General features: G+C 31.7%; 5 protein-coding genes across 5 annotated transcripts; all 5 read right to left on the bottom strand.

Moving 5' to 3' along the window:
• Positions 1-1,173: 1,173 nt before the first annotated feature.
• On the bottom strand, positions 1,174-3,901 carry LOC105646002 (protein trichome birefringence-like 30). The gene is made up of 5 exons (XM_012231769.4): positions 3,419-3,901; positions 3,145-3,316; positions 2,675-2,877; positions 2,421-2,579; positions 1,174-1,716 (listed from the first exon to the last, which is right to left on the bottom strand). The coding sequence occupies exons 1-5, from the start codon at positions 3,700-3,702 to the stop codon at positions 1,383-1,385; spliced, it is 1,152 nt and encodes a 383-aa protein (XP_012087159.1). The 5' UTR covers positions 3,703-3,901; the 3' UTR covers positions 1,174-1,382.
• Positions 3,902-6,413: 2,512 nt separating this feature from the next.
• Positions 6,414-8,592, bottom strand: LOC105648792 (protein trichome birefringence-like 30). Its single transcript, XM_012235302.4, has 5 exons — positions 7,947-8,592; positions 7,693-7,864; positions 7,278-7,480; positions 7,024-7,182; positions 6,414-6,806 (listed from the first exon to the last, which is right to left on the bottom strand). The coding sequence occupies exons 1-5, from the start codon at positions 8,399-8,401 to the stop codon at positions 6,458-6,460; spliced, it is 1,338 nt and encodes a 445-aa protein (XP_012090692.2). The 5' UTR covers positions 8,402-8,592; the 3' UTR covers positions 6,414-6,457.
• A 103-nt stretch (positions 8,593-8,695) lies between these two features.
• Positions 8,696-11,741, bottom strand: LOC105646009 (protein trichome birefringence-like 28). The gene is made up of 5 exons (XM_012231781.4): positions 11,185-11,741; positions 10,908-11,082; positions 9,929-10,131; positions 9,638-9,796; positions 8,696-9,203 (listed from the first exon to the last, which is right to left on the bottom strand). The coding sequence occupies exons 1-5, from the start codon at positions 11,589-11,591 to the stop codon at positions 8,855-8,857; spliced, it is 1,293 nt and encodes a 430-aa protein (XP_012087171.1). The 5' UTR covers positions 11,592-11,741; the 3' UTR covers positions 8,696-8,854.
• Positions 11,742-14,820: 3,079 nt separating this feature from the next.
• Positions 14,821-16,887, bottom strand: LOC105646018 (protein trichome birefringence-like 28). The gene is made up of 5 exons (XM_012231792.4): positions 16,417-16,887; positions 16,164-16,329; positions 15,719-15,918; positions 15,450-15,611; positions 14,821-15,354 (listed from the first exon to the last, which is right to left on the bottom strand). The coding sequence occupies exons 1-5, from the start codon at positions 16,761-16,763 to the stop codon at positions 15,015-15,017; spliced, it is 1,215 nt and encodes a 404-aa protein (XP_012087182.1). The 5' UTR covers positions 16,764-16,887; the 3' UTR covers positions 14,821-15,014.
• Positions 16,888-22,322: 5,435 nt separating this feature from the next.
• Positions 22,323-24,221, bottom strand: LOC105648801 (xylan O-acetyltransferase 1). The gene is made up of 5 exons (XM_089723280.1): positions 24,158-24,221; positions 23,795-23,991; positions 23,265-23,464; positions 23,023-23,181; positions 22,323-22,671 (listed from the first exon to the last, which is right to left on the bottom strand). The coding sequence occupies exons 1-5, from the start codon at positions 24,219-24,221 to the stop codon at positions 22,323-22,325; spliced, it is 969 nt and encodes a 322-aa protein (XP_089579406.1).
• Positions 24,222-24,259: the final 38 nt, after the last annotated feature.

Genomic DNA, 24,259 nt, shown 5'->3' with positions numbered 1-24,259 from the left:
TAGCATCTCCTTTCCTTCTATGCTATTTTCTTGATCTTTATTTTCTTTAGCAACTTCTGCTTGGCTTTCTTGATCTTTATTGTTAATACTATTATCCTTAGGAGTTTCTTGAATTGTTAAGACTTCTGAATTGAAAGCTTCTGGTTGGTACTCACTACTAATAGGTTGTCATTAGAAAAATAAATGCATCCAAAGAAAGAAATACTACCGTTTTTAAATGTTTGTCGTGTTTTGAGAAAATACTATGTTTCAATTGTTTCAATTCCTTAAAAATTAGTGTTTGAATATATTAAATTAAGGGTAATATGGTCAATTTATTCAATAATATTGTAATTTAGATGAATTTAATGGTTTTTCTAAAGGGACATAAAATTTTATATGTGATAAATATTTAGTATGGAGTTAGTAAATAAAAATGTAATAACAAATAAAATTGATGCATGTGAACATGTGGGTGCATTTTTAGACCAATAATCTTATATTTCTCCATAATATATTCCAAAAAGAAGCATGGAAATCATGAGCTAATTTGTTTAATTGACTAGCCTTAAATTTGTATTCATCCTAAAGTTTTTGTGTGTGGTTGTTTATACCGTTGCTTTATAGTTAAAAAAAAGGGCTATCAAGACAACCTTTGACTCAATCAAATTCTCTACTCAGTCTTCTCCTCCAATCGAATATAATTCTTTTATAACGTAAGATATTTCATCATTTAATATAACGTGAGATTTCACATAACTTGGCATATGCATCTATCAACTATTGCCACGTGTTCTTTTCGTGTTTTATTCAATTCATTCATTCATTTCATTACTAGGCATTTCTCGACATGCATTTCTAACCTGAAAAAGAAAAAAAAAATATTAACAAAAAATTAAGTCAAACACTCTTATCAATTTGGTAATATAATAGTGAAATAATATAAAGGGAAGGAGTTGAAACGACAATCTAACAAAAACAAAACACTTAATAAAAAGGATTTGAAATGTTTATTAAAATAATTATTTCATTTCTATTGAATTGTCATTTCAATTCATCTTCTTATTCCACTATAATTTTAGTTCCTTAATTATATATGTCAGGATCTATTAATTATTTTCTTTTATATCTCATTTTTTTTTTTATTCAAGATTTAAAGTTTAAATAAAATCAAGCATAAAAATAAAATATCCCTTCTATGAAATAAAATAACTATCATTCATTTTTTATTATAAACTTATATTTGTTGATATGAAAGGAAAGCTCTTCTTACATAAATTCCCCAACTCCAACGTAGATTTAAAGTTGAAAACAATAGACAGACTCAATGGCTTTAGAAATAATTTAGAAATATTACTTTTTTCTAGTTGCATGGAATTTCCAATGTCTTTTACGGTGAAGACTCAAGAATGTCCTATTATATGTGCATGGAGCAACTCATTCCAGGTATCAGGCAATCCTGGAACACACCAGTGAAGACAATCTGCAAACTCAGCTGGATTTGCCTTTTGCTTTGGACCATTTGTATTGTAAAATGAAGGATGAGCATCTTTCCTGTACTCTGATAGGGTTGTTATGTTAAGGAAATGAACTGGTATTTTCATCGATCCAATCACATTCGCAGCAATTGCGGAAATTTTCCTGTCTGTTCCCAAATCTAATGCCATGGAAGTGTTTAGAATTGGTAATGTCTCACCAGCACAATTAACACCATTTGGATTGTTCCAGTCTGAGCTCCTGTATCATTTGCACTCAGCTTGTTAATATCATCGATATCTATACATTATAGTCTGTTTGACATAAAAGTTGAAACTGCTTCTCAAAAAATGCCTAGCTATCCCGAGGGAGACTTCAGATGGAACCAGCTTTTAGATGGTTGGATTAGCCTTTCGCCTCTATAGCCGAGTCAGATAAACAATTTGCACGTTAATCGTATCGCTATAGATAGCGGTGCAAATGAGCTGAGCCGAGCTCGAACCTGTCAGGCTCGAAGCTTGGCTCGATAAAATTTAGCTTAGTTCGAAACTCAATCTGGCCTGGAAATTGTAAACTTGAACTCGGCTAGATGAAAACTCGAGCTCACAAGCTCGACTTGATGCTCGAGCTCAATTAAAAATTTTTTAAGCTCGATAAAGTTCGACGAGCTTTTAAGCTGAATATCATTATGCTCAAATTCGATTCAATCAAATTTTTTTCAAGTTGAGCTCACGAAATCAGCGCCGCTCTTTAACACTCTTAGAGCTGCGGGCTTCCACGAGAGTTTCCTCAGGCTGTCATAGTTCACCATTTGAATTTTTGGTAAAAGCAATTTGGGAGTATTGTTCGTCTTATATGCATCACCTCTAGAAGTTAATAGTCTCTAAATCTAATCGATATATTAAAAACTGTATTTTCTTTTCAATTTCATAGTTGTAAATAATGCATAGGAGACGATCTCGTACCTGGAATGGATAGGAGAAGCAGTGTTAAAGAAGATAGAGGTGCGTTTGGGATCAATATTTTCCTCCATCCATTTAGCCCAAATTCTTAAAACTCTTTCAAATATTATATGTCGTTCTATCTCAATATACCTTGTGTCCCCTTTTTCAAACGATCCTTGCCTTTTCAAGAAAGAAAAATACAAGTTTTGTTTTAACATAAGATTAGAAAATATATATAAACTTGAGGCTAAACATAATTAAAGGATAAAACTTACAATACTCTGACAGTGGGATGCTTAGTCCACCAAGCATATGAGTCGAAAATTAGATGGTCAGCTTCTCTCCAGTGATTTGCGTGCTTTGCGATTGCGTCAGGCATTATTACACCCACAGTTTTGCCATCCCTCTTATCTGGAGGGTCTACATTGGACTCAACTAGATATGGCGCCCAGTAAAATTCTATAGTAGCATTGTACTTCTGAAAATTATTCACATATGTAACAATAAATTTTCTTAGCATTTAATTACGAGAGACTAATTCCTTTCAGACTCAAGATATTGACCCCTTAACTCGATCCTGCGATCACCAGTATGATGTCTAGTTCGCTTCAAGTTATCTTGAGTGAATTGTTTTATGATAAATTATTAAATTTTCAGTGATCATATACTGAAATTGAAAAGATTTATGAAATTGAGACATGGCTAATTAATATGAATGATCAAATCTAGAAAGGAAGAGAAAGACCTTAATTTTGAAGACTTGGGGGTAGCCAGAGTAATCCACTCTTTTCTTGCTTGGTGAAATAGCAGATTGAACCAAACAAACCAAAGATTGCCACTGATTAATATGTATAGAGTCTCCAACAAACATAAGCTTCTTTCCTTTGAGTTTTTTCAGCAACCTTTTTGCCTTAAACCTTAACCCAAGATTCAAGAATATTTATGATTAAATAATTTAGATCACAAACAAAAACTTATATGACAATTTTTAAAGTACTTAACCATATTTATTTACTTACTTAGGCAAAGAACAATCTCTAGGCTGCCATCTCCAATTCAGGTACAGTGAATCAGGCCTTCCATTGTTCTGACAAGCTGACCACTGAGACAAGAACTCACCACATTCACCTTCTGTGTACAAAGGGTGTGTCTTGTTATCCAGAACCCACTTTCCTGTGAAAATATCACAGGCTTCTGGTACAATTTCCTGGTGACTAGGTTTTAACGATATAAACAGAATTGCCACCACAACTGAAATTGGAAAGAAATTGCTTTTCTGGGTTGGACCAACTTGAAGCTTCATTTGTACTGTTAAGAGAAGGATGGATCAATCCTTCGATATAGTGCACTGTTATATGGGAGACCTTTTTATCCAGAACAAGGGAAATTCTTAAAGAGACTTGTAGATTATAAAATGAAGACTTGACCACTAAGCAATCGTTCAATTACAGGAAATTTGAAGAACCAAACAAAAAAGAATCATCAAAAACTTGCATGCCTATATTGTTCTTATTTTATTTTTATTTGTTTGGTCAAAGAAAGTTGTCTGAAAGCCAGAATATTGCATTTAGTAAACTTTTTAAGAAATACGGATTCTTTGCCACTAATTTTGGGATATTATTAACATCTTCATGCTTTGAAATCAAAGTAGGGACATGCAAATCATGAACTAATCTTTCTAAAGAGCCTGAAATTAATTAGTCAATGAGCGTTAGTAAAGTTTTGGTGAGTCAGCGTGTAATTTGTATATATATATATTTTTTATTATCGAGTCATTCGATTCGATTATAAATAAAAAGAGTAGATATGAATCGGGAAAGATGTTAAAACCCATGAGGTGAAATTGTAGATGTGGATTTGTGACACTAAAAGAGTAGAGGTGAATAGGTTAAGAGGTTAGAATCCGATAGATGAAAATGTAGACGTGAATTTATTTGGGTTTGGATTAATCAACGCTAAAAGATTAATTTGGCTGTCATCAACCTATTATTACAAAATTTCAATATCATTATTCAATTATGTATAAGATAATTGTAACTCTCGTTTTGTGTCAATAAAACCACAATTGTCATTAATGATTCCCTTCCAAAAAGAAAAATGGAAAATAAAGGAAACATTAAAATCTTTAAAAATGTCCCAACTAAATTTATAAATCGATAAAGATATCATTAAAGATTTTGATTTTATTAATTAAAAAATAATAGTAGTTTAATTTTGATTGATTATAATATTTTCTATTTAAATCTAAATTGTAGTGGATAAATTAAGAAATTATATTATATAAGGTATATATTAAATATAGTAATTTAAATCTAAATTCTATTAGATAAATTAAGAAATTATATTTATACTATATTAAGTATTTATTAGATATGGTAAAAATATAATATCTTTAAGTAATTTTAAATATGGTAAGATTATTATTATGCTACGTCAAATTTTTTCTCGTTAACAATTTACTTCTTAATCTTAGGGGTATTATTTTGCTAGAGTTTTTATTATTTTTATTTTTCCATAAAATTTGTTTTTGCATTCCATTTCAATTATTATTTATAATATTTATTTGTTGTGTTTACATACATATTATAATTTTTATAGTAAAATATTAAATAAAAAGCACCTAATATATTTATTATTTTTCTCAACAACTTATTATTATTTTTATTATATTAAAAACAAAACCGATCAACCATATTTAAAAATAAATAAATAAATAAATAAATAAAACGAGTAGCTATAACCAGTACTAACGTGCAAAAACATGCAAAAAAAGGTAATATGGGATTGTTGCAGATAAGCCAAAAAGATAACAGGAATTAATAGCTAGGAGGTAACACCCGACTTTTCTATGCAAAAACACAGCAGAATTCATTTTAATATACAAGCAAAATAGACCAAAATGGTAATTAAGAATCATCACTATGAGAAAGAATTCATTTTCTCTAAGTGCAATGCGTAATTTCTAATTAGGCTAGAGTTAGCAATAGCAACATTCAAACGAAAGAAAATGTAACCACAGCATTATAAAATTCAAGAATTTAAAATGAGCAGTGGAAAAAGTACCGTTACAGTCCAAGAATTCTTTTAATCACCAGCGAGAATCAAATTCCCCTTCTGTCTGTCTAATAACGTTTCTCTCATACTACGAATTCAAATTCCTTTCGTTTTCAATTCTTGTCATGAACTTGGCTTTGTGGAATTTTCTTGATTTCTTACAAGCCAAACAAATGGAATTAATTTGAGAGACTTTATCATTTGTGCTTTGGAAGAGATTATAAGATTTCAGATGCATCGATATTAGGTGAAGAATGGTAATGATGATCCTGTGACTTTTGTCTTGTTCTTGGCTTATGGATACATCGGCATAAAACTACAAGCTTTTTTTCTAAATCTATTCTGCAAACAAAATTTCTGTTTCCAATGAAAAACTATTAGAGAATATATTAACATGTTCGTTGAATATATTAAATTCACGATGACAGTATATTGGTCGGGATGACAAACGGCTCAATCACCATAAGGATGAGAACAAAAGAGCAATCCTAGAAAGCGTAATTGCTGGAAGGGCTAGTGGGGGTAAGTGCCCTATTGTCCCATTGCCCTCATAATTGATCTGTTCTCTGCATTCTAAGATGGGTTTACATGCTTCACTGTGAAGCAAAGAAACCAACTTTATGTCCTTATAGGAGATAGGCACCATTTGAGAGAGTTCTGTGATTAATTTTGGTGCTTCCATTTACATATTGCTATCAAAAATTTGAAAGAGAAACTTATGAGTTTTGTGTGTACTTGATGTTATTCTCCTGCTCATTTTGTAATTATTCAGTTTATTATCTTTTCACAAATCACAGCAAATTTTCCTCTTCAAGATTAATCTTCTTCATTTTTACTAAATTGCATAAAGAAATATAAAGACATAAGTTCATAATAATTGAAGAATAACCTATAATTACACTATCATTTACCTAAGAAATGATCGTCAAGGTTCGAGTTTTGCTAATCTAAAAATCTCCCTTCTTAATACTCAAAGAAAAAGAAAAGTTATATATTGGATTAACTCAAGATTGTTTTATAATGTCTGCGTAAAGCAACTCATTCCAAGTATCAGGCAATCCAGGAAGACACCAATGAAGACAATCTGCATAAATTGCAGGGTTGGACTTTTGTTCAGGTGAAAGTAATTTACCACCATGAGAAGTGTAAATAGAAGTATGTGCATCTTTTCTATACTCTGATAGGGTTGTTATATTGAGGAAGTGAATTGGTATCTTCATCGATTCAATCACATTTCTAGCAATTGCAAAAACTTGTTTGTCTGTGCTCACATCCACTGGCGTTGAAATGTTTAGAATTGGCATAGTCTCCTCAAAACAATTAATTCCATCTGGGTTTTTCCAGTCTGAGCTCCTGTAGACGACATTTGCACACAAATTATTTTATATTTTAAGAAACTGTCAGATAGATACTCGAGCACTGAACTATTAGTTTAGGTAGTTAGACGATCTTATATATGTATAATTTATTTATTATTTGGTGAACTTTTAAGTGTTCTTTTAAGATTTATATCGATATTAGTGTGAGATACAAATATTGGGCATTGGTCTTGTCTTTATTTTATACATACCTGAGATGTTGAGGAAACATGCTGCTGAAAAAAACAGAGGTATGATTAGGATCAACATTTTCCTCTACCCACTTGGCCCATGTCCTCAAAACTTTCTCATACGCTATATGCCGTTGGATCTCATCATACTCTATGGCCCCTTCATCAAACGATCCTCGTCTTTTTCATAAATCATAAGAAATTAAAGAGTAAACATTATGACCAACATACCTTATAAAGGAAGAACAGAAAAGTATAGATATATAGAAACTTACAATGCTTTGATGGTCGGATATTTTAGCCACCAGGTGTAAGTGTTAAAGATTAGATAGTGCACATTTTTCCAGTTATTTCCATGTTTGGTTATTGATTCAACCTTTATTACCGAGTCTGATTTGCCATCTCTCATTGTTGGAGGGTCTGAATTGGACTCAACTAGAAATGGTGCCCAGTAATACTCTATAGTGGCATTGTAGTCCTATAAAAATCAAATATATGTAAAATCAATCCACATTGTGTATTAAAGATTTGCTTCCCTTATAAATTAAGGTTGTATTCGAAAATAACTTTTTAAGTGGTCAGTTAAAATGCTAAACGCTAGTTTTTATTGTATTCGGTAATATAAATACAAACTCTCCATTACTGAGTTATATAAATACAAATATGAAGAATAGAAGGATATAGACATACCTCAATTTTGAAGACAGTAGTATAGTTTGAATAGTCTAAGCTCTTCTTCCCTATTGGAATGGCAGATTGAACCATACAAATCAAAGACTGCCACTGATTATAATGTATAGAGTCTCCAACAAACATAAGCCTCTTTCCTTTAAGTTTCTCTAGCAACAATTTTGCCTCAAACCTTAATTAATACAAAAAACTCAACTAATTAAACCTACAATAAATCAAATACTTGAAGAATAATACATTTAGCTACTACTTACTTGGGCAAAGAACATTCTTTGGGTTGCCATCTCCAGTTCTGATATAAAGAATCTTCCCTTCCATTCTTTAAACAGGTCACCCATTCAGAAAGAAACTCACATTCATCTTCTTTATATAAGGGATGTGTCTTTTTATCCAAAACCCACTCTCCTGTAAAAATATCACAGCCTTCTAGAGGCAATACAGTTTCTTGATGATCATGGCCTTTCTTGTGGGTTTCTTGAATCACTGAGATTTCTTGGACCATTTCTTGGAGTTTAGGTGTTGAAAAATATTTGAATGCAATGAACTTAACATTTTCATTAAAGAAAGTGCATACAAGGGAAGAAATCAAGAAAATTGCCAAAACCACTAAAGTTAGAAAGGAATGGAATTTCTGGTAATTACTGCCAAAATTCTTCATGTTGAGTATGGGGAGGGAAGTATCATTCTCAGTCAGCTTCCATTGCATCATAAACCCAGATAATATATATACTTATATAGTTAATTGTAGTTAGTAAGACAATTATATAATTGATTTATAACCAAAAAGCTAAGTCAAATTGTTGTTTAATACTATAAAATTGAGTGGACCTAAAAAATTTTAGTTTTCCAATACATTATAAAATTGCAAGATGACTAGCAAAGTGAAGAATTTGGTCACTTGCTTCAACTGCTACAAAGCTTTTAACATATTGTTAGTTATACTTAATCCTAAATCAAAAGTATTCTCTTTAATTGAAATTTAGACAGTTGACATCATTTGAAATATGAGAAAAACCAGTTCTATACTAAAAAATGTCAAGCCTCAAATTCTTCTTACACCTTTTCCATTTACTTTTCTATACCTTATTGAAACTTTTATAACATGTCCAAATTGAAAAATTCAATTAGCAAACAAAATTAAAATTAAAACAAAACTTATAACTCAAGAAAAAGAAACAATCCGAGTATAGAGCAATTCATTCCATGTATCAGGTAACCCTGGAAGACACCAATGTAGACAATCAGCATATTTGGCCGGATCGGACTTTTGCTCCGGCAGGAGTAACTTCCCATCAACCGCAGTGTAAATAGAGGTATGTGCATCCTTCCGGTATTCGGATAATGAGGTTATGTTGAGAAAGTAGACAGGAATTTTCATGGATTGTGTTACATTAACTGCAATATTAAAAAGCTGATGATTGGTGCCTACTTCCAATGGCTTGGTCCTGTTTAAAATTGGAGTAGTCTCCTTTGCACATTTGATCCCATCAGGATTGTCCCAATCCAAGCTCCTAAACATTGTAATTTTACTTACATTGTCAATTCTCAAATATTGTAAAAATAAGGGTATAATGCATAAATTTGCTCTTAAAGTTTATGTGATTTGCCTTGTGGCATCATCAAATTTGCAAAGAACCTATAATGACCGTACACTTTCACATTTCAATAATAACTATATCTCTTGTCAAAATGGTACGTTTCAATAATAACTATGCCCCTTACTCAAATGAAATAATTTTGCAAGAGTTCAATCATAACCCTGCACTTTTACATTTTATTTTGAGAAGAGGCACATTTATTACTAAAATGTGAAAGTGTATTGTCATAATAAGTCCTCACGAACTTGAAAGTGCTATAAAACAAATCGAGTAAATTTCAAGGGCCAAATCTATGCATTTTGCTCCAAAAAGAAGTGAAAAATAAAAGAAAGCTTAGATTGTTGTACTTGATATGAGTAGGAGACATGCTGCTAAAGAAAACAGAAGTTTGCTTTGGATTAACATTTTCTTCTACCCATTTAGCCCAGGTCCTCAAAACTCTCTCATATGCTATTGGCAACTCAACTTCATCATACTCCATTGCTGCATCAGCCAACGGTCCTCGTCTTTTCCATATCAACTCCATTAGAAAAATAATTAATCAACCTCATGATCATGCTTAATTAATGTTTGATCTGTTAAGAAAAGTTTTAGAAAATGAGAAAAAAATGAAAAACCAAATAGTGGTGTGTACTTACAATACTTTGGTATAAATAGAGGTCATCCACCAAATGTATGAGTTAAATATAAGGTAATCCACGTCCTTCCAGTTATTTCCATGTTTTGAGATTGACTCAGCCATAATCATACGGTCTGATTTGCCATTCCTGTTTGCTAAACTGTCTGAATTTGATTCAACCAAAAATGGTGCCCAATAAAATTCTATCGTAGCATTATAATCCTGGAAAAAATTTCAAAATATACAAATCTTCAATCAACAATTTGTTGTAAGAAAAAAGATTTGTGGGCTTTAGGGAGAATTAAGGTTGTTCGGCAACAGAGATAGCTTTTAGGGTTTCGAAAAAGTCAAAACAAACATTTAATCACGCATTTGTTTTAAATCATATCCATTGTTTTTTTCCTAATTTCACTAATTTAACAACTAATGTCATTAATTTTTTATCATTCTATGATAAACAGCTGATAATAAAATAACTACAAAAGGCTAAACGTTAATAGCTAACAGCTTACGGATAATCGAACAACTAACAAATGCTAAGACATCTAAAAACTATTAAAATAATTAATATTAGTGAACAGACCCCGAAACGCACGCAGCCTCCTCTACCATTTCATTTGCAACGAATCTGATTAAAAGAGTAGAAGACAGGAAATGAAAGGGCGCACAAAATAATGTGTGGCCAATGATCAATGTGGCCCACTGATTTAAAGGTTCACCATTCATTCACTCTTTCCATGCCACTGTTTTTTGGTGCCATTATAAGATTTAGTTGGCTATGGCCTATGCATACCAGCAACTTGGCAGGGAAGCTAACATCATAAATGGCTGTATCTCAAAAGGAAAACAGCTTTGAACTCTGTTTTAGATATATTAAAAAATAAAAAAAAAAAAACTGTTCTAAAATAAGTTTTTACTATTAGATCATATCAAATCCATCTTAAAAATTTTAATTTCTTTAATCAATAATAGACTGTTAGAGAATTAGAAAAACATACCTCAATTTTGAAGACAGTGAGAGAATCTGAATAGCTGATTAAGCTCTTCTTGTGTGGAGGAATAACTGACTGAACTAAACAGATCATAGATTGCCATTGCTGATGATGTAGTGAATCTCCAACAAACATTAGCCTCTTTCCTTGAAGTTTATTTAGCAAATATTTTGCTTTGAACCTTAATTATTATATAAATTACATATTAACTATTATTATTTCCACTTATTAACACAAAATTAACTTCTTTAAAAAAAAAAAAAAAAAAAAAAAAAAAACTTACTTGGGCAGATGACAGTCTCTAGGCTGCCATCTCCAGTTCTGATACAAAGAATCCATTCTTCCATTTTTGAGGCAAGTTACTGATTCTTGTAGAAACTCACAATCTTCTTCTTTATATAATGGATGAGTCAAGTTATCAAGAACCCACTCTCCATTGAAAATATCACAGTCTTCTGGTGGCAACAAAACTTCTTCTTCTTCTTCTTCTCCTCGATTTTCTTGAAATCTTGGACTATTGCTGAAGTTGGAAATGGAAGATTCTTGTAAGGTTTCTTTAAATCTTGGAAATGGAAGGGAACTGAAGTTTAAATTTTCATTAAACAGAAAATATCCAAAGAGAAAGAGAGAAAACACTAAAAAGATTGGAAGGTAAATGCTTATTTTGCTGCCATTTCCATTATTCTTCATCGTTTCTTGATGGAAATGTTGTTTTAACTTGGTTTAGGAGCTGAACTTATGACTTATGGTGTTGGTTACTCTTATTTGAATGCTGACACCAAAAGAATATACAATTTTCTTTAGATTTATATGTATTTTATTTTTAACCTTTCTCAAGAGTGAAGCAATAGTATTGCAGATTATATATATATATATATAAGTTTTGTTAATGTACTCATATATTAACTAACGCATCAAAATCAAGATTTAGGATAGCTCTGCAGGATATAAGTCAAAGAAAGTGACTTATTTGTTATTTCAGGTGGATTAAAAAATAAAGAAATTAAAATTAATTCTTTAACCTTTGTTTAATAGAAATGTAGCGGCATGAAACGTAATCTCTCAGCAGTGGCAACTCTAAGATTTAAACTTCTGACCTTATTACTAGTAAAATTTGATTCATTTGCACGGATTATACCGTATCCTAATTAGATAATTTAACTAGTACGTGAAAAATTTTAGTAATTGGTATTAAAAAAAAATTTAAGAAATCAAGCTTCAATGGTTCTTGGTACCTAGAAAGATTAATAAATTGAAAGGGTATTTAAGAAGTAATGTAGGGTGCCGACAAGAAGCTTTCTATTTGAGGGATGGAAGTTGTTCTGTGAAATGAGCTGGTTTTGACCTTTTGCATTAAATTTCAACTAACCAAAAGCATAATTTGCGGGTAATGAATTGTGTAACTTGAAAGCAACAATTCCATGTTTCTTGATAATTCAAATTTTAACAATGATAACATTAAACGACTAATAATTGAACCCAATTATGATGACAATGATTAATACTTATATTTAATATTAAAAATCAAAAAGAAATATTTTATATCAAAATTTAATAAAAAAAAAAAGACAAATATTACTACTAAGAAGTAATATTTAAATTCAATTAGAAACTCTTATATTTAGATTTAAATTTATTAATTAAGAAATGTTAAATTACGAGTATTAACAATAAGATATATAACATGCAAAATAAGTAAACTAGTATTATTAAATAAGTGTTGCAAATAGCAAAATGAATGATAGACCAATGAGTTAATTTAGAAGAAAATAAATAAAATTTTAACCGACATTGTTAACATTTTAGCATGTGCAATACATTCAATTCAATTTTAGGAAAGATCATGTGAAATTTGCTTTTGATCTATATAAATTTGACTTAATTTCACTCCGCCGTCTTCAACTGTGGTTACTATTGGATTGTCGTCTTTCAAATTTAATTTGTAATAGTAAAATTTTTTAAATTCAATCTGTATAACAAAAAAATCTCTTCCTTTTTTTTTTTTTTTTTTTTTCGTGTTTTTGACACCACAAACTTGGAACCCGTGAAGCATCTTTTACAGCTTTTTTTTTTTTTCTCCTCTGCCACGTTCTTTTCAACTGTTCTATCCCCTCTTATGTATTTTTAATGTCATTTTCACTATCATAGCCTATCCCTTTTTTTTTTTTTTGACATTATCATAGCCTATCCGTTGCTTGGTTTCTCCATTGTAAAGATATTATACAGGAAAAAATAATAGAATAGGCACTTTTATTATATTGAAAATCGATGATTGGCACCTGTCATATATGATATTATACTAAAAAGAATAATAAAATAGAAAATCAAAAATCAATCATCAACTAACAAATACAATGTAATCATGATTGAGTTCGATTAATAAAAATAAAATTTTCAATAGATTCAAGTAGGGTTCAAATATCTAATTTATAAGCTTCGGTAATACATTTTATCTTAAAAAAAAAAAAGAAGAAATCAAAATATAATGTGTAACATTTATAGATATTTTAATTCAATTTCATGATAAATAATATGAATTTGTAGTTTAATCAGGTGTAATCATTTGTATTTTTACTGATGTAGAAAGTGAGTAGTCTTGAGCAGAAATTCTCTCAGACTACAAAAGATTTCACCAATTTATTATATATAGTCTACAATGTTATATCGTCATGGATAGATTTCCATTAAATAAGAGGAAATATAAATCATCTATGGTTGGATGACCACAAATCCTTCATTCTTAGCTAACCCAATTACCCAAATGTCTAGTGTAGGTCTTGGAAAAGACAATTTAATTCCAAAGTCATTGTTCACATGCATATTATCTTTGGCTTATTATTATTATTTTTAATTTTTAATAGAAGAGAGAAAGCTCAAATAATATAAATTTGAGAGGAGAAATGAGATAGTAAAAGTTTCTTCTCTTTTGATTCTAAACTCGAATTCTGGATATGAAATTGCTTTAAACATTTAAAATAATGTGTTTTACCTCTTTATGAGTTTGCCCGATGCAAATTCAAATTAAGCAGATCAATAAAATTTTAAATATTGAATATCCGAGGGTTGGAAAAAAAAAAAAAAAAAAGCTCAAATAACATTAAAGGAAACGAATGCTACTTAGCTTCTGATAGGTAAGCATAAGAGGGATAGAATCATTGCGAAGTACCTTAAATGCTACCTATAAAATTGGAGTTGATCAATTTATTTTTCCTTCGTTGTTCAAAGCAATTTCACATGCATTTCGAATCATAACTTAATCAAATTTATATATAACCTCGTTTATAACAATATCATATCTTGAGATCCACAAACCTATTTTTAACTTCTATTAAACACGGGCCATAATAAATTCAAAAGATTATTACTGTTTATTACAGTTGAAAAAATAATTTATTTCAAAATATTTGTCACGATTGTAGTTTCAAGAAGTAATAAATTTTTTTTTTTTCATGTTTACTTTTTGTATATGACCAATAACTATTTCTTTAATTTAAGGGTTTTCTTAGAGAATTAGTATTAAATTAAGGGTAACACAGCTAATTTACTCAATAATTTATTATAATTTGGATAAATTTAATAGTTTTTTTAAGAGACGTGAAATTTTAAATATAACAAATATTATAAACGGAAATAGTAGTTATCCTGGCCATATAAAAATTTTCAATGTACATAAAAGGATTACTTCAATCAAAAAAAAAAAAGTAACAAAAAAATCAATAGTATTGTAACGAGTGATTCGACATTCTTCTCCTTTAAGTAAAATCGAATTCTATCTTCAGATATGGAGCAAATATCTGCTTTATCCTTTAATAGGCTGAACTGATCTGAGCATAATTTAATTCTAATTGAGTGAACTAGGGTTACCTGTTTGGTTAATACCAAAAAAGTATAGAGAGAAAACAGAGGACCAAATGCAACATTTCAGGGCAAAATCCAAAATAAGATTACTCACTCATATCAAGCTAATATTGAGTTGCCTTTGTTTCTGCTAAGAAACCAGTAAATTTTCTTTTTTTCTTTGAAAAACATTTCTTTTTACCCCAAAAAAAAATTTGAAACCTATGGATTATACAGTTGCAACACTTTGTAAGAAGCAGCAAAATTCTAGAGGGGTTAAGACTGAGAAACAATATGTGTATATAGTAACTCATTCCAAGTATCAGGTAACCCAGGTAGACACCAATGTATGCAATCTGCATACATTGCTGGGTTAGCTTGCTGCTCCGGTGTAAGCAGCTGGCCTTGGCGGGTCGTGTACACCGATGTATGTGCATCTTTTCTATACTCTGATAATGCAGTAATGTTGATGAGGTAAACGGGTACTTTGATGGACTGAGTCACATTCATGGCAATAACAAATAAGCGACGATCAGTACCTACATCAAATGGTTGAGTCATGGGAATAGTCTCCTTAGCGCACTTAATCCCTTCAGGATTGTTCCAGTCCAGGCTCCTGCAATAATTTACATATGTACATTCACATACAAAACCATCACATGATCGAAATCAAGAAAAGCTTACATTTAATCTTTAAACCTTATAGCTTACTTGATATGAAGAGGGGACATACTCATGAAGTAAACAGAAGTAAGCTTAGGATCTACATTTTGCTCAATCCAATTAGCCAATGTCCTTAGAACTCTTTCATAAGCTATTGGCCTTTCAATCTCCTCATATTCTACATTACCTTCACTGAATGTTCCTTGCCTTCTTCACTTCCATTAACCCCACAAAGAAAATATATCAACTTCACAAGAATTGCTTGGCATACAATATAAAGAACTTTAGAAATTGAGTTTTTAAGTTATTTAACTTACAAGACTTTCATGTTTGGAGTATTCATCCACCAAATATATGAGTTAAAGATCAAGTAATCCACACCCTTCCATTTATCTCCATGTGTTTTAATCGATTCCGGCATGATTATACGATCTAATATGCTATGCTTCCTTGGACTATCCGAATTCGACTCCACTAAAAATGGTGCCCAATAAAACTCTATCGTAGCATTGTAGTCCTAAAACAAAATTAGCAATTAACTACTGTTGAGGATGTCATTAAACAACATAAACCTTGCACGTACAAGCTTAGCCTAGCAGTAATATCCATAGTACGCTTGAGCAGAAAAACCCAAATTAGAATCTTAGTGTTCACAAAGAATAAGAATAATTAATAAACAAGTACAATAGATTAATTACATGAAGCAGTCAAGGCCCTCCAATAAAAAAAGAAATGGACACTATCATTAAATAAAATGTGCACCTGAATTCTGAAAACAGAAGAAGAGCCTGACTCATTCAAGCTCTTCTTGCCTGGAGCAGATTGAACCAGACAAATCATAGATTCCCATTGGTTTCGATTTAAAGAATCTCCAACAAACATAAGTCTTTTATGACGAAGTTTCTCCAGCAAAATTCTTGGTTCAAACCTTTTATCAAACAAATAGCAATATATCAATTAACAGAGCAATAAAATGTAAACCCAATTCAAGAATTTAGAAAAGAAGATCGCTTACTTTGGCAAAGAACAATCTTTAGGTTGCCATCTCCAATTCTGATACAAAGAATCTTGCCTTCCATTTCTCATACAAGTAACTTGCCTAGAGAGAAAGTCACAGTTTTCTTCTTTGTATAAAGGGTGGGTCACATTATCGAAAACCCAATTTCCTGTATAAAAATTGCAGTCTTTTGGGGGTAATATAACATCTTTTTCTTGGATTGCTGGAATTCTAATTCCTGATAAGAAAAATGACTCTGTTACTGACTTCAAGTTGTCAGTGTAAATAAACCATTTAAAGAAGAAAATCAACAAAACCATAACTAGTATGGAAGAATTATGGCGGAATCTGGAGAGAAGTTTCATTGACAATGATTGCTACAGAAAATTTATGAGCAGAGGATTTTTTTAGTGGAAAGTGATGAGATAGAGTAAAGAGAGATGGACCAATAGAAAATTAATGAAAAGACCATGAGAGAGAAATTTGCATATCTTTGCTCTTCAATTTTTACAAGCAAAATAATGAGACAAATAACGCACCCAACAATAAATGTAAAATAAAACTTTTTTTTATTTAAACCCAATTCAAGAATAGAGAAAAAAAAAACAGAGTAAGATCAAAATAACTAAACTTTGATGTAATAATAAAATAAATCTTATTCCAATTAGGTGTTGGTCTAATTAGTCTTCTCACTTATATGAGGAGTGAGAGGTTTTGTATTCGAATCCTCCGACTACAGTTGTTTTTATCAATTTAGTTAATCAATGAAAAGCGTACTCACATAATGCAGCGTATTTCAGCCCTTAAAAATCTCTAATGAATTAAAAAAATAAGATAAGTCTTACCGAAATAAATTTAAATTTATCTTTTAAGGTGAAAATTGATTTTGGCTTCATCAAATTGAATTGGCCAAATCAGCGGAAGCATTTACAGAATCATATGCATAATAAATGTGTTAGTATTAAATTGAAAGACCTATTATTATGGAGTTGGAACTTGTAACAGGAAGATGTTTGGACAAGATCTGATTGATACTTAAATGAACTATTTAACATGTTCCATTGCAGAGTAGAGCATACGTGACCATAACTCAGCATTTATGGCAATGTCTGGAAAGCAAGGTGGTCCACTAAGTTGCAGGACTTGATCTTGAAGTGATGCATGTACGGAGATAATTATTTTAGAGGAATCAAATGAAATTTTTTAAGTTTTTAGAAGATTGAAATGTAACTTTCTTATATTGAAAGATTAAAATTTACTTATTCCATAGTAACAAATATTCATTTTATATTATTAAAAGAGCAAACAATGCAATTAAGGTAAAAGGAAGAGAGTAATTTATAATTTCAATTTCTTAGGTGGCAGAGCCCCTCTGAACCTCCATTTGAGCTGCGCTCCTACATGCAAAGGTAAGGTGATAATGCTTGGGGAACTGTTAAAGCTTTAATGCAATTTTTTTTTTTTTTAAGTCAATGAATCTCTCTCTCTCTCTCTCTCTTTTCCATGTTCATTTTTAATGCATTTTCTTGGATTTGGAGAGCTTGCTGTTGCTTTACCACTTGAATTCCGTTGGAAGGTTTGGCTTTTCTAAGCCTTTTTTAAGTGTCATGCACTAACATCATGATTAGGGTCCGTTAGAGATAGGGGTGTGTAAAAAAGTTGAGTCTATATTCTATATCCTTTGTTTGATTCGGTTTAAACCGAATCGACCGATTGCTCACCCCTACGTTAAACACCTTAGAAAGCCAATTCCACATATGATTCTAACCATTACTCATATATGAATAATGAATTAATGTGAACAAATTCAAAGAAAATGTGAATTTCAATCTCGGAATATTCATTATGTTAAACGGATTTTGTTGTAAATATATTTACAACAATACAGTGTTGTAAATATTCATTGGAATTCATATTTATAGTGTTTTTTTTTTTTTTTTTTTTTAAATTTCAGTCAATTTGAAGATTGGGCTAGCAATACAGCAGGGATAGCCCATTAAACCTATACAGTTGATTTGAAGAGCCAGTGAAGGCCTTGCAGAAAGTAAGAAACTAAGGGCAGAGGGTTTGAAAAGCCCATAACCTAAGCTACAATTCTAAATAAATTAAATTAAAATTAAATGCAAATGTAACAAATGGTGAATAATTTTTTTTTCTTTTATCATGTTTATCATAATTTAAAAAACATGCACACATAATTTTAAAATCTTAATCTTTCAAAAAATAGAATATATTTTTCAGGTTCTTGTGTCTTAGCATCAATTTGTTTTTATTATATTAGAATTTAAAAAAAAAAAAAGATGTTATGTCACGACCCGTTTCCGTGGGCCGGACCGGCACTAGGGCCCAGGTAAGCTTAAGGCCCCCGAGGCCCGTAGTAAGTCTGAAACACTAAAACTTTACCAGCTCAAAATAATATTAAACATTCAGCCCATATAATTATATTGTTTATCATACACGACTAATTGTATACAGTTTCTACAACTGCGGAGTCACTAACTAATAGACATACATAGATTCCTATACATCTAGATACATAGCAAAATATTTATTGGCCTAGGAAAAATTTTCTTTCTAACTCTGCGACGAAGGAACATAGCTTAGTCGAATTAAAGAGAAACTTTCTTCCTGAAAAATTAAACAAGATATGTGAGCTTTCTAAGAAGTAACTATTATTGCATAACACACACACTCACACAAATGTATAAATAAATAAATAAATAAATATATATATATATATATATATATATATATATATATATATATATATATATATATCAGTCTAGTCATCCGACTAGTATATGCTCACGCAGCCAGTCATACAAAATGGCATGTCACCAGCACTCACAAACAATATCACCTTCAAATAATCACATCACGTGGAAATTAGTCAGTGGAGTCACCGAACCCCCGATGAGCCGTCCTCCCACATGGCTCATCCTCTCACATGTGCACCAGAGAGCCGATCCCCCATACTGGCCGACCGGTCTAATCCTCACTTGACCAGCCCTCTCATTGTTTTTCTATCCTCTCTTTCCTTTTTCATACCAACAGGAGGCAACCCGGTCGTCTCCATCAAATCTAGATCATCAGGCGCTCACAACAGGAGGCCACCCTGCGGGCTGCGATCAAATCTAGATTATCAGGTGCGCCCAATAAAGAAGCCAACCTGTGGTTAACAGTAACGGTAACAGAAGGTGCACACGGGGGCGCCGATCTCCCATTTACCCGGCTAACAGAAACAGAATCAGGATCCGTATAACATAAACAGTTTCACAAACCCATGGTGACCCACTTCATCCCAATTCCACACAAACAAGGCACAACACAATTAATCAAGCATTTCAATTAGATGCAGACATATGGATCAGCTGAACATTGTAATGCAATGCACAGATAAACATCCATTCTCAAATGCAATTAATTAATTAAACAAATAATCTCAACAATAACAACAACGATAAAATAATAATAATAATAATAATAATAATAATAATAGACAATGATAATGATATGGTAGTTAAAGCACTTTATTTAATATGTATCGAATTGTAAAAATTATCTAATTAAACTTATTTGTTATGTTATCCATTAAAATCAGTCTAAAGTTCTACCGAAATTTCGGCAGCACCTCCCCTAAAAATGGGACTATCAACCTGTTTAAATATCCCAACAACACTAAGTATCATTCAATCAATACACACAGCCCATCCATCGGGCAATTAAACAAATTTATTTCCCTTCCTCCATCCAAAACATTCGCATCAATATTTAATTGTCAATGTCAAACTTTAACTTACTATATAACATTAAGTAAATGAATAAATAAGCAAATAAATGAAAAATAGTTAATTGCTTAACCTCCACAAGTTACTAGTTAAACTATCTAATATAGACCCTTAACAATCATATAAAACTATAGCTTATGTATTCAATAATCATTAACTAAATTCGGAGTTTTTCGATACCAAAATTATATATTACACATTAACTAATCAATGTCATAAATCATCTATAATCTATACATGTCTTTCTTTCTTCATACCATTGCTAGAACCAAATTTCTAATCAAACTCACATATGTATACTCTTAATAGTTCCAATCCAAAATCATCCATTGTCTAAGTCTTAATTTACAACTTCTCCTAACAATATTTATCCAAATTCCTAACTTCGCTTACATCGATGATATAACAATTGCTTCTTAACAAAATTATATTTGTTTGATTATTTACCCAAATTCAATTTAATTAACTAATATTTATTAAGTTTATAATTTATACCGAAGATAAAGAAACTGATCTTAGAACGTACCAATTGAGAATCGGGCGACGATTCCACGATCAGCGCGAAGAGAAGAGCGTTCTGTCTCTCGAGGCCTCGCCGGAGTGTCGCCGGCCGGTCACCGGACCGTTGCCGCCGAACGCCGTGCACGGTGGCCGGAAACGTCAAACCGCCCAGAAATTCACAACGATCACACTACTCGACTCAAAATCCACCAAGGATTCAATTCTACTGTTAATTTCATGGGATCGGTCCTCTAATTGGCTGGATCGGGTCCGACAGCCGCTGCACCTCCTCCGCACACAACCACTTCTCAAGCTTCGCTGAAATCGCAAAGTGATAGAGGGAAATTACTTACAGCGTCGTGGAGAGTTGATTGGTGCCTGTCTCCTCCACTGGGACCGCCAGAAACCGCGTAGATCGCCGTAGATGGAGAAGAGCGACTGTCGCGAGGAAGACAGCTCCATCCGCGCCGCTACAGGCCCGATCGACGTGAAAGGAGGCTAGAATTGTGACCACCGACGACAGACGAACCGATCGCCACTCCATTCCGATCGAGTGGTGGCCGGAAGCGTAGCGCAAGGGGAAGAGGAGCCTGCCACGCCATGGAGGAGAAAGAAGAAGGGAGGAAGGGGGGGGGGAGGGAAAGGAAAAGAAAAGAGAAAAGGAAAGAAAGTGGCTTCTAGACCATTCCGGTTCGATTTGAACCGGTTTGGTCTGATTTTTGTTTGGTTTTCGAGTTTTTTCACTCGATTTTTGGATTATTCGTGGGGTTTTCGACAATTCAAATTGATTCCGGGTCCAATTCGATTTATTTAATTATTTTAGTTGGGTCATAAAACATTTCTTCAACTTACTTTCTAATAATACAACAATAATAATAACACTAAGTTAATTCAGGATAATTAGTTTATATAGTAGCATTCCATTTTATTTCATCAAAATTTCCGGACAGTCTGTTATTGGGCTTGGGCCCAATTCAAATTCAGGCTCAAGTTAAACTTGCTCGGTCTTAACAACCCATATTATCAAAAATTCGGGTTTTTGATTTAATAAAAATTCCAAAGCTTTGAAAATAAAATTTCGGGGTATTTCATGTTAAGACTTCAAATTCTAAAATTCACATACATTCAGACAAAAGCCTATATTTCTTGCTTGTACCATAACTTATCAAAGCATCACAGAAATGCATTTGCCTATAGCACATAAATTCTTACACTCATATTTAAGGAATATGGATCCCAATTCAGAACAAATGAAAAACACAAACAAACTAAAATATACACAAGAAAAAAAAAAAAAGAATAGCCAAGATAGTTGCATTGTACATACATTTTTTTTTTTACTTTATTATTTTGGATTATACAATTGAAATTACAAGTATATCCAATTTGTCCAATTTTTTCATCTTAGGCATGTTTTTGACCCATTACCACAAAATTTCCATGCCTAATAAGCTTCCCACCTCAGTCAAGTAAAGTTGTGGATGATGGGAACCTAAAATTCAAGCTATAAAAAGCTATAAAAAGCTAAAAAGAGGAAATTTAGGGAAAAAAATTACAAGAAGAACACATTTATAAAGGAAAAAAAAAATGAAAAGACAAAAAAAAAAAAAGAAAAAGGGTGCGGTTCTTCGAAGGTCATGAGCGAGAAATGATACGCGTGTAAAGAAATTCATTCCATGTGTCAGGTAATCCAGGTAAACACCAATGAATACAGTCCGCATAGGTCGCCGGATCAGCTTGCTGCTCCGGTGTTAGCATCTTGCCTTGGCGGATAGTGTAGACTGAGGTATGTGCATCTTTTCTAAACTCTGAAAGAGTAGTGATATTGATAAAATGAACAGGCACTTTCATTGATTTTGTCACATTTGCTGCTATAACAAGTAACCTCCGGTCTGTGCCCACATTCAAATGCCTTGTCGTATTGAGAACTGGAGTTGTCTCCTTTGCACATTTTATCCCATCTGGATTATCCCAATCCAAGCTCCTATTAATTTCAAAAAAAAAAAAAAAAAAAAAAAAATCAAATTTATAAATATACAATGATTAGTGGGTAACCCACCAGATATTATATACTTAAGTATATTATAAATATGTTAAATTAGTACGTACTAATCATAAAACCAACATTAACCACCAAGAATCACCTAATATATACCTAATTGCACAAAAATTTCTTGTCTCCATTAAACAAATTTTAATTAAAAAATTAAAAAATTGCTTATTAGTTAAGTTAATAGTCCTTGGTAGGCCATCAACTTGACTGATATTAACTAAGATTAAGCACTTAATATTAAAAAAGAAAACTCATAATAAGAATTTAAGAAAAGCTAATTACTCGATATGTAGAGGAGACATGCTACTAAAGAAGACAGTGGTTCGATTAGCATCTATATTTTCATCTACCCATTTAGACCATGTATTCAAAACTCTCTGATAAGCTACTGGCCGTTGGATCTCATCATACTCAGTGGCTCCTTCATTGAACGATCCACGTCTAATTAACAAAGAAAATAATAAATGAAATCAACTCGAATCAAAAAAATAAAAAACCACTCAATTAAGCATATATATACTTACAAAACTTTCATAGTTGCAGTGTTCATCCACCAAATGTATGTGTTAAAAATCAAGTAATCCACATTTTTCCAATTAACACCGTGTTTATTGATTGATTCTGGATTGATTATACGGTTCAAAATATTGTGCATTTTCGGATCATCCGAATTTGACTCCACAAGAAATGGGGCCCAATAGAACTCTATTGTCGAGTTGTAATCCTGTAAAACAAGAATCAAATCAACTAATATCAAAAGATCAAGAATGTAATATAAATTATATATGTATGCTCTTGCTTTCTTGTTTCTTATAATCGTAAGTATGAAAGGATAAAATGTTATGCATGTGACCTAATTTTGCATGGCCAATCACAGTCTTTGTGAAGTTATATAGTAAGGAAAAGTAATTAGGGATATAACAAATCCCTAATCTAAGTATTAATTAGTCAAAAGAAAAGCTAGAAAAAGTAATAATTCCTTTCATTAATGTTATCATTAAGAGCATAAAGATAATTAAAACTAAAATTAAGATAAAAATTTAAAAGTGGGTACCTCCATAGTGAAAATAGCAAGAGAACCTTCCTTCCTCCATGTCTTCCTACCAGGAGGAATCACAGATTGAACCAAACAAATCATTGATTCCCATTGATTTCGGTTTAATGAGTCTCCAACAAACATAAGCCTTTTATTCCTTAGCCTTTTTAGCAATGCCCTTGGCTTGTACCTTTTAACACAAGCAAAAACAAAATCTGGTAAAAACCCAATTCAAGAAAATGTCCAAAAACTTTTCAAGAATCTATCAAATTAACCCTAATTTTTTCACCCAAAGCAAGAAAATACTCTAACCGCGTACATAAAAATAAAATTTTCAAGAATCTATCAAAATGATACCCTACTTTCTAATTTTCGACTTACTTTGGCAACGAACAATCTCTAGGTTGCCATTTCCATTTCTGAAACAAAGAATCTTTTCTTCCATTTCTAAGGCAAGTCACTTGTGCAGTAAGGAACTCACAT

This window comes from Jatropha curcas, chromosome 6 (genome assembly GCF_041381405.1).
Source record: "Jatropha curcas cultivar XTBG-Jc1 chromosome 6, XTBG_Jcur_1.0, whole genome shotgun sequence".
Classification (NCBI taxonomy): Eukaryota; Viridiplantae; Streptophyta; class Magnoliopsida; order Malpighiales; family Euphorbiaceae; genus Jatropha; species Jatropha curcas.
Note: the sequence above shows the minus strand (reverse complement) of the source record. Positions and strands in the feature narration are given on the sequence as shown.

Coding starts and splice junctions, on each gene's coding strand:
- LOC105646009 (XM_012231781.4), bottom strand. CDS start 11,591: ATGAAGAATAATGGAAATGGCAGCAAAATAAGCATTTACCTTCCAATC. Junction 11,083..11,184: donor AGAGACTGTCATCTGCCCAA/GTAAGTTTTTTT, acceptor ATAATAATTAAG/GTTCAAAGCAAAATATTTGC. Junction 10,132..10,907: donor TCACTGTCTTCAAAATTGAG/GTATGTTTTTCT, acceptor AATTTTTTCCAG/GATTATAATGCTACGATAGA.
- LOC105646002 (XM_012231769.4), bottom strand. CDS start 3,702: ATGAAGCTTCAAGTTGGTCCAACCCAGAAAAGCAATTTCTTTCCAATT. Junction 3,317..3,418: donor AGAGATTGTTCTTTGCCTAA/GTAAGTAAATAA, acceptor TCTTGGGTTAAG/GTTTAAGGCAAAAAGGTTGC. Junction 2,878..3,144: donor CCCAAGTCTTCAAAATTAAG/GTCTTTCTCTTC, acceptor AATAATTTTCAG/AAGTACAATGCTACTATAGA.
- LOC105648792 (XM_012235302.4), bottom strand. CDS start 8,401: ATGATGCAATGGAAGCTGACTGAGAATGATACTTCCCTCCCCATACTC. Junction 7,183..7,277: donor TATCCGACCATCAAAGCATT/GTAAGTTTCTAT, acceptor TTTATGAAAAAG/ACGAGGATCGTTTGATGAAG. Junction 6,807..7,023: donor ATGTTTCCTCAACATCTCAG/GTATGTATAAAA, acceptor TGTCGTCTACAG/GAGCTCAGACTGGAAAAACC.
- LOC105646018 (XM_012231792.4), bottom strand. CDS start 16,763: ATGAAACTTCTCTCCAGATTCCGCCATAATTCTTCCATACTAGTTATG. Junction 15,612..15,718: donor ACTCCAAACATGAAAGTCTT/GTAAGTTAAATA, acceptor ATGGAAGTGAAG/AAGGCAAGGAACATTCAGTG. Junction 15,355..15,449: donor ATGTCCCCTCTTCATATCAA/GTAAGCTATAAG, acceptor AAATTATTGCAG/GAGCCTGGACTGGAACAATC.
- LOC105648801 (XM_089723280.1), bottom strand. CDS start 24,221: ATGGAAGAAAAGATTCTTTGTTTCAGAAATGGAAATGGCAACCTAGAG. Junction 23,992..24,157: donor AGAGATTGTTCGTTGCCAAA/GTAAGTCGAAAA, acceptor GGTTTTTACCAG/ATTTTGTTTTTGCTTGTGTT. Junction 23,465..23,794: donor TTGCTATTTTCACTATGGAG/GTACCCACTTTT, acceptor CTTGTTTTACAG/GATTACAACTCGACAATAGA.